The sequence below is a fragment of the Wasmannia auropunctata genome, unplaced genomic scaffold, assembly GCF_000956235.1.
Source record: "Wasmannia auropunctata unplaced genomic scaffold, wasmannia.A_1.0 LD335984.1, whole genome shotgun sequence".
NCBI lineage: Eukaryota > Metazoa > Arthropoda > Insecta > Hymenoptera > Formicidae > Wasmannia > Wasmannia auropunctata.
This window is the reverse complement of record NW_012026906.1, coordinates 56,812-66,315: the sequence shown is the minus strand read 5'-3', so window position 1 is coordinate 66,315 and position 9,504 is coordinate 56,812. Positions and strand designations below refer to the sequence as shown.

At 43.4% G+C, this 9,504-nt stretch overlaps 2 protein-coding genes across 2 annotated transcripts in view; both read left to right on the top strand.

The window, feature by feature from the left end:
• Window positions 1–325: 325 nt before the first annotated feature.
• LOC105454547 (protein bric-a-brac 2-like) overlaps window positions 326–9,504 on the top strand; it is a 24,307-nt gene continuing 15,128 nt past the window's right edge. Inside the window, exon 1 of the mRNA XM_011697221.1 lies at window positions 326–377. The gene's annotated coding sequence lies outside the window, so the exon portion shown is untranslated. The remainder of the gene's footprint in view (window positions 378–9,504) is intronic.
• On the top strand, window positions 6,219–8,809 carry LOC105454546. The gene has a single exon (XM_011697220.1). It carries the CDS (start codon window positions 7,760–7,762, stop codon window positions 8,114–8,116), a length of 357 nt encoding a protein of 118 aa, XP_011695522.1. The 5' UTR covers window positions 6,219–7,759; the 3' UTR covers window positions 8,117–8,809.

The window sequence follows — 9,504 nt, the reverse complement described above, 5'->3', positions numbered from 1 at the left end:
TATACCGTAATCCGATTTACAAATATATTCTCCGTTACGTAACGTGTAACATTAATGGTTAAACCATTCGTGTTTTGCGCGACGCCAAGCGGCTAGTACCCCTGTAATAGGGATTAAAATACTTGAGCTCTCTTTCTCCCGCGGACGAGTTTCGATTAAATAATTATCCCGGCGGAGCTCTCGTTTTGCTTCCGGTTAGAAAAGAAGATTGCTCCGGATAAAAGATTAAGTCGTTTTCCCAACCGGCGGCCGTTAAATCGCCGCTAATCGCTTGTTCCAGGCACACCGACGTCTGACCGACCGACCTTTTCTGTTTCAGGCCAAGTTGTTGGAGTCGTCCCACGCTTGGCTCGGCGCCTCCACCTCCAGTATAGCAGGTGAGTCCCGCTTTCGTTTTTCTCCTCTTCGTCTCGTTTCGATACGTTTCAGGAGATAATCGCCCTCTCGACACGGCCCCCCCTGGCCGGACGTAAACGTGGAAGCCTTCCACGTTAGGCAACGCACACAGACACACACAACACGCGCGAAACGACGTTTGGTCGACTATCCTCTATGCACAGGGTGTCCTCGTACTTTCTTTTACCGATAGATTTATCCTGACGAGAGAAAAGTTTTTGTGGCTACAATTGTGTGGTAAAATAATTAAGAGCTCCATTTTTATACTGATTACTATTGTAATGTTAGTAATAATTATATTTATAACTTTAAAACTTATATACACGGAAAGAATGATTTTGTTAAAAATTTTACTGAATACAGACCTGAAAATAATTTTTTGTTGAATCATCAAAATAATTTGTTGGAAAGTTAAAACTGACAAGCATTGTTATAAAATGTTTTGATATTCGAGCAATCATTTTGACTTTCGCAACGCAAAATTATTTTGATTATTGAACAAAAATTATTTTTAGATTTAGATCCAGCAAAATTGTTCTTTCCGTGTAGTTGACACCGAAAATAACCATAAATTGTAGTTAAATCATGTCAACCATTTTTTCTCTCAGTCAAAATTAAATCAAAATTAAATTGTAAAAAAAATATACAATAAATTTATTACGATTATTTGATTATTATTGTCCGTAAATGTCAGCTCGAGTATTCAAAAAAGTTCTATTATTTTATTAAGATATTTGAAATATGCTGATATAAATCACAAACAATGCGATGTATAATTGTTTCCTTTTTTTATTTATACTACCGCATATATTTTTCCAAGTTTGTCTTTCGCGTTTTATTTATAGAACAATTTTGCTGGATCCAGATCTGAAAATAATTTTGGTTCATTAATCAAAATAATTTTGTTGGAAACTCAAAATAATTGCTGGAATATCGAAACGTTTTATAGCAATGCTTATTATTTTTTATATTCCAATAAAATTTTTTGATGATTCAACAAGAATTAATTTTCAGAGCTATATTCGACAAAATTTTTAGACCTTTCAACAAAATCGTTCTTTCCGCGTAATCACTCACGCGGCGTGGATCGTTAAAGGAAAGTACACTTGATAGAAGGGACACCCCGTATAGCCTGTTTCGCGAGAGACATCTGTAAAAAAGACTTCACATTCCTCTCCTATAATATCTGTCGCATATCATCCGCCGCTTTTGTATCTGTCGCATAGAATTCCGACAATCGGTTTTCCGCAGTAAGTAGCGGCGCAGACGACCGATCATCCTTTCCGAGTGCTCGAGTGGAGATTTCCTGCCCTCGAGAGCATTCCTCCCCCGCCCCCGAGGGCCATCGTCCGATCCGCCTCGCTCCATTTTCAAGTTCACGGTCACGTTGTTCACCGGGTACGGGGTCGAATCATCAGCTCCGTACGTGACGGGAAATTCGTCCTAGAAACGACTGTAGACGACTGCAGACTCGTCGCCCGGTGTTTCCGCGTGCTCGACCTCTGGTCTTCGGGGATGGAACATCCCCGTGGCTGGTTCACAGATCGATATCTTGCTGCTTACCCTATCTCCCCTTTCCCAAATGTTATATACTTGCAGTAGGACGACAAGGCTCCCGGAAGCACGGCGGTCGTCGTCGCTGACGATCGCGGGAGGTGGCAACACGAGAAAACGCACGAAGAGAGAGAGAGAGAGAGAGAGAGAGAGATATCGCGATGTGGAGTCGAAGGTGGTGACCGAGCAACAATAAAATTAGAGGGTGGAACGTGAGCGCGCGGCGGGACCCGGCAATAATAAAGCGCGCGGGAATGCGTTTTGCTTCAATATTGAAAGCAATTTAGATAAACGATGCGGGTAAGAGACGCCGGTTAATAGTGGCGATAACACAACACCGCCCGCGATTCGCCGAGCGAGAGGCTCGGCCTCTTGGCGATCCTTATGCACCATCGATCGCGGGCACTGCTGTCCCTCTCTCGAAAGTAATATAAGTCTCTCCGTTCCATAAAACCTCTGGATATCACACACCAGAAACAAGTGACCCTTCAATCTCAAACCGGCACTTCGATCCATTGAGTCTGCAAGGACGAAAAATTAAACAATCACAAGCAGGCGCGATAAAATGTATTCGCGTTTTCAAGTCGGCGTCTCGATAAATATCGCTCGAGAGGCTCGAGAAGTTATTTGTGATCTCGCACAGTCGCGTGTTTATGCATAACGCGCCCGAAGCCGCGAATAGAAGTGCGTGTAATTTACATTTTTTGTATATTATGAAACTTCGTGAAAATTCGCGCGTGTGCAGATTTCGAAAGGAGAAAGAAAATATGTCTTTTATGCTCTTGGCGAAGGCATGTTCAGTGCTCTCCTCTCCCGCTAATCTAGCAGAATGCCTACACTGAGAGAGAAAAAAATGATTGCATTATATCATAATTTAGCTACTTTATAATAATTTCCAACTATATATTTATAATTATTAATTATATATTTAAAGTTACTTTAACTATACAAATTAGCTGCTTTAACGCTGCATTACAGATCCTCTCTTACAGAAATTTAATATTGGAAGGATAAATAATTACTTACTTTTAGTATTAAAAGCACCAACAAACAGCGCTTTTAATGCTGAAAATAAGTAATTATTTGGCCCCTCCAGTATTAAATTTCTGTAAGGGATTACTATGATATGCATTTGTGCAATTATACTATGATTGTTACTTTATTTTTTCTTTTACATGTCTTTTATCATTATATTACGTAAATAGTAAGCTAATGTTAAGAAAATCGTAATTTTATTCGTATTCTGATATTTTACAGTACTCGTATACATATACCTGAAATTATCGTAATTTACAGTATAATCTTTTCATAACAAAACTGTAAATACATATAAAGTTATATAATCGCTAACATTATAGCAGTATATAATAACTATAAAATTGGAGAAACACAATTTACTTTACCATCCAATTATAGTCACAAATGCCAAACACACTTTTCTCTCAGTGTACGAGGGACCCCGGTCGCTGCGAAGGCGCGTGTTAGAATAATTTTCCCAGCCATATTCTTCTTCGTCTCCGAGAGCCCTGATTTGCCGCAGTACATACGCCCGAGCGTAAACGCACATAAACGCGCATAAACGTCGCAATATGCGTCTCGAATTGATCCCCGGTGCCGTGCGTACGTGCGTACGAGCGTGCATACGAGCGTGCGAGCGTGCGTGCGTGCGTGCGTGCGTGTTTAAACGTACGCCGAATGCGTGCGTAGGCGCGTATTCCCCTCTCGGCTCGCTTAAATCATTTTCTTCGATTACTCCTTGACTTCCCATGAGACGTGGCCGCCGCCGCCGTCGCCGCCGCCGGCTATTTGCTTCTCTTAACGATCGCGCTTATTTATTCCGCGCTTTTCTCGTCCGCGACGAGAGAGCGTTCCTCGAAGCGAACATCGAGCCTCCACCTTCGGCTCGGCGACGCTCGCCGCGGAGAAATTAGTGATTCAAAATCTCGGGAAGATTAAAGAACCTCGCTCTCGATACAATTTTCCTGTTGACAATATCATATCGATTTTATCGTCGCCCAGGGACTTGGGCAGTTGAGAGAAAGTGCGCTATTTCCGAGAGGTACAGTCGCGGACACATTGGTTGCGACACTTTTTTTTCATAGGTCTCTAATATATATTTAATATACATAATATATACTTTATAGATTATAGCTAATATTTTGCAAATGCGAACCACGATGTACTATCTTTAGTCTGGAGACAGTATAACACCAATCCGTCCGCATTTGCAAAATATTATAGTGCGTTTTGAAACCTATAAAAAAGAAAGTGTCGCAACCAATGTGTCCATGACTGTACATTCCCAGACGCGGATATATTTTAAAGTTTTCGGAAGAATTTTCATTCATTTTTCGTACACACGACGATTTTTGCAGTTCTTTATTACACACGATGGATCCGTTCGTGTCTATCGATTAATTTTCATCATCATTTTTACAAGTACAAAAATGATTAAATGATTCTACACGGGAAGAACAATTTTGCTGAATCCAGATTTGAAAAAATAATTTTTGTTCAATAATCAAAATAATTTTGTGCTAAAGTCAAAATGATTGCTAGAGTATCTTAACGTTTTATATAGCAATACTTATCAATTTAACATTCCAACAAATTATTTTGATGATTCGACGAAAAAAATAATTTTCAGATCTGTTTTTAGCAAAATTTTTAGATCTTTCAGCAAAAGTTCTTTTGTTGAAAGATCTTTCCGTGTACATATTAATTATTATTAAATGATTCTTACTATCTATACACGGAAAGAATGATCTTGTCGAAAGATCTAAAATGTTGCTGCAACTGATCTAAAAACAAATGTTATTGGACATCAATAAAATTATGTTAGAGACGCAAACTATATGGTTGCTAAAATTTCAAAATTTTTTAATATTCATTGTGAGAAGAGTGTTTGATATTTGTGACTATAAGTATATGGTAAAATAATTACGGTTAGAAACTCTATTTTTGTAGTTATTACTATTATAAGTTATGTATTATTATATGTCTATTATACTATTATATATTAGTAATATAATTATATTTATAATTCTACTAAAAAATATATAATCTATACCGCAAATGACTATAAATTATAATTAAGTTATTGGTCAGTACAATCTTTTTTTCTCTGAGTGTCCGAATATTATTTTTTTGATGATTCAACATTTATTTTTAGATATGTGAATCCAGCAAAATTTTAGATCTTTCAGAGCAAAAGTCGCTCTTTTCGTGTACTTTAACATCATTAAAAAGTATTTGTAAGGTTGTGCGTTAAAAAAATTGTATCTAAATGTTACAACTAATTATAGCCGACACGAATGACTCATTGTCAGTCGCGTGTGGTTGAATGACTCAATTTATCCTACAAGGGTTAATTTATTGAGAGAGACAGAGACGGAAAGAAACAGAATGCTTTCAACAAGAGTGGATCATGGATTTGTCGCTGTGAATCGAACCGATTGATAATTTTCCCCCGACGAGACGCGTCCCGCGCGACGAGGCGACTCGGCAATCAGATTAATATTTAATCCACACGCGCCTTTTGAGGACACGCAATTGCCTAAGCACGATTGTTCGCTTAGCCGCGATTGTCCGTCTAGCGGACTGAATCGGTTTGCCAATCCGAGAGAAAATGCCCCGCGCGCAAAACTACAGGTTGCACGTGCGCCGCGCGACACAAAACGCTATTGTATGATAATATTATTCGACGCGATTATTTCCCCAGCCCGGATTTAGCCACCACGACGCCATTACACGCGATACGTGGCGATTTTTTTCCCTTTCTCTCTCTTTTTTTTTTGCGTGGTTCACGGGCGATCGTTCCCGCGGCGGTCGTGGGGGGAACGCCATCGATTCGCGCGCGCGAAACGAGATTATTCATATTTCAATGCAATCGGATTGTTATGCTAAAAGAAAGCGACTTGCGGGTTTTTCCTATTTTTTTATTTTTTATTTTATTTTTTTTGTTTCGATCCCTCTCACGCGGCGAAGCGATGTACATTAAGCGGTTTCGGCGGTGGGGGTGCTTCAAATATCCATTTATATGTTAGGGAAGTGGCAGATTCGCGCTCTCCGAAATGCCGTTTAATTAATTCACAAAACGTGTGAATTCACGTACGCCGCGCGCGAGTCTCGTTTCGGCGAGGAATAAAATCCGTCGCGAGAAGAGACCTCTCGTCATTTCTCGTCCCGTTTCCTCTCCGCGCCGGTCCTCCCCCTCGGACGCGACGTTGGAAATGTTGTCTTCCTGCGCAATTGCGCGCGCGCGGGAGAAACCAGTTCGCGAACGAGAAATCGGCGCGCAGCGCGCCGCGACACCGCATAAATCGCCCGGGCCCGACATGAGTGACGTTAACTGCTGCTAACACGCGTGGGTGTGACGCGCTCTGTGGACCACACAGTGGCCCGGCAGTTTCCCCCCTCCCCCCCTCCGGCTTAATTCCCTTTCGCACACTCCCTGTGCCCTCCTCGTCTTCTCGCCGGCGCGCTCTTTCGCGTCGAGCTGGGTCGGCGAGCCTGACGGTTAACGCGCGACTGAAGGGATAATTACAGTGCAGTTATAATAATTGCAGCCGTGTAATTACCGATAATTACGACAGCGACATGTACATAAAATGATCGTTAAATCGACGTCTTTTCACTTGAGGCCGATGATCGCTCGAGAGAGACGTCGGCTCGTACAACACCTCTAAGGGTCTGCAAGAAGGAATCCGGCGAGGCTCTTTTTTTTTAATTCGCCACTGCCACCTCCCTGAGTTTTAAATGCCTGGTAAATTATTTCGATTGCTTACTCAGGACGAATGAATCTTGAGGGGCCTCGTAAAATTCGTACCCTTGGCGTGTATGTATTTTCACTCGCGAATGCCGCGCCGCGTATTCCGCTACTATTTTCGTTGCACACTTTTGCCACCTCCCAGGTTTCGTGCTTCCCTTTCGTTGCAGCAAGCTGCGTTAATCTGCTTTATTTAGTCTGAACGAAAAACGCGGCGGCAGCAATATATTTTTGTATATATAATTTCCAAGCCTTCCCAGTTATTACGCGCATTCCGCAAAATACCAATGCTTCATTCCATCCTCTCGTTCCTATTCTCTTTCTAAAGCTTTTTATCTATCGCTAACTCTTCCACACGCGGAAAGAACGATTTTGCTGGAGGGTCTAAAAATTTGCTAAATACAGATCTGAAAGTAATTCTTGCTGAATCATCAGAATAGTGTTGTTGGAAAGTCAAAAATGATAAACATTTTTAATTATTTTATATTGACCAACAAAATTATTTTGATTGTATATATAATAACAAAAATTACTTTCAGATCTGAATCCAGCAAAATCGCGTTCTTTCCGTGGCACTTTTCGTTTCCGCACTCGAGACATTAATTGCTTTCTATTTCGTGAATTTTACGATCCTCCCCCCTCCCCCCTTGAGGGGTCCTCAGCATGTTCCCTAAAACCGTGTCTCATAAATATCTTTAATTAGATATCATCTTCTCTTGTGTAATAAACTCCATCCGCCGTTTTATCGGGTGTTCAGAGACACCCGAGCGACAGAACGGGGCAGAACAAAGCGGATTAGCGAAAGAGTTGAGAGGGAGAGAGGGCTTCTCGCTCAAGAACGCGTGATTTTCAATCTTTCTCTATAGGTGCGGCTTTTTCCCGCGGTTCTCGGCGCGAAAAAAAAAATCAAAAGAGAGAGGAAAGCTCGAAAAAGAAACTGACTATTTTCTAGCTGACTATACGACCCTGCTGAAGCTGAAGGCGCCCACGTGGACGCGACACGATCTCCAGGAGGCGATCGAGGCCGTGGTGACACAGAAGATGCGCTTCACCCAGGCGTCGACCAAGTACGGCATTCCCAAGGGCACCCTCTACGACAACATCCTCGGCAAGTCCAAGAGGATGATGATCCTCGAGGAGACCGCCCTCGATCCGGGCGAGGAAACGGCGGTGCTCGAGTTCTGCTGCGACATCAGCGTCAGCCCGTACAATCGGCGGACGAAGAAGTCCCTGAACGCGATACTGAACTTCGTCGAGCGGCTCAGGCGGAAGCACGACCCCGGCTTCATGTTTACCGGGCTGTCGGGCTTCCGCTGGTGGTGGGCCTTTTGCAAGAAGCACTCGATAGTCTCGCTCTACGTCAACGACGAGAACGAGAACGGTGCCGATTCCTCTTAACGTAGCCCGCGATCCGATCCGTCGAGAGAATTGCCGGAGAGAAATTGATCGCGGAGAGACGTGGTTTTATATTTAAAAAAAAAAAGATTAAAATAACCTTTGTTTTGCAAGATCAAACGTGATGTTTTGTACGTTCCAGGTTTCGCGCGGCGCGACAAATCTTACGGCACGCGTCGAATCTTTATTTATATCTACTGATCTTATTTTCTTTTTCGTCGCACACAGATATAACATTCGCGAGCAATTTCGTAGTATACTTGCGAGATCGTAAATCGGTGAAAATTTGCCTCGTCTACTCTTTTCTTCCGACAGAGAAACGACGAGTACTCGATCTTTTCGACGGACGTTGATGTCTCTTTATTAAAAGTAGAATCGCCCGCGAAGGTGTAACCAGAGGTGAGATTCCGCCGCGTGCAGTCTCTCTCTCTCCCGATTGTCGCGAGACTGCGAGACTCGTCGGCCGCGGGAAATACGACGGGGGAGGGGGGGAAGGTCGCGGCGGTCCCTCTGTCTCGCGCGGAGGGACGGAGAAATGAAGAAAAATGTGGAAACAAAATTTAATGTCCCGGCGACAACGAGTTCATTCGGCGTGGACATTAAGGTAATACGGGGATACGCGGTGAGCCGGATTTTCCGAGCGACGCCGCTCTGGCCGACACCTCGTGATACGCTAACTTGCAGTCTCGGACCGCGAAAGATAGAAAAAAAAAACAAGTAACAGTGACGTTTGAAGTGATCGGCGCGTTCTGGGAAACGGCACCGTGCGACGTCGTGTTCGAGCAGCCCGAGATTATACAATACGACGCCCTTCGAAATCGCGAAATCGCCTTCACTCCTTCGAGGAGCTCTAATTGTAAGCATCAAGTAGAAAAAAAAAACGTTTGATGAATTTCGTCTTCCAACATCGCAGACACGTTCGAACACATTCGCGATCGCTGTCCTTCCCGCGCGTCTTCTCTCCCTCCCCCCTCCCCCCTCTCCCCTCTTTTTTCTTTTTTGATCCACTTGTATGATTCCTCCGGGGCATGCGCGCGCGGTGTCCGACAATCGACGCGCAATCCGTAGACTTCAACGCGGAAAATCGCTGCACAAGCAAGGTCGCGCGGGGAAGAATTTGCCTGCCTAATTGAAAATCGAACGGGGCCGCGCGTTTGCGTTCCGCGTGCGCGGGCAATCGCGCGAAATGATAACGCGCGGTAAAAATCGGATGAGGGGGAAGGGCGAGAGGGGGGAGGGGGAGGGGGGACTTTAATCGGCAAAAAATGTCTACGTTCGATTAAATTTAATATCCATCCAGAATCGATTGCATCAACGGCGATTAGCGCCGGTTATTCCCTCGCGACAATATTCCCCCGATCCTTTCCCTCCTTCCTCCTCCCCCTCCCCTC

What these genes read in the sequence shown, in the direction of transcription:
- LOC105454546 (XM_011697220.1), top strand. Translation starts at nt 7,760, where the DNA reads ATGCGCTTCACCCAGGCGTCGACCAAGTACGGCATTCCCAAGGGCACC.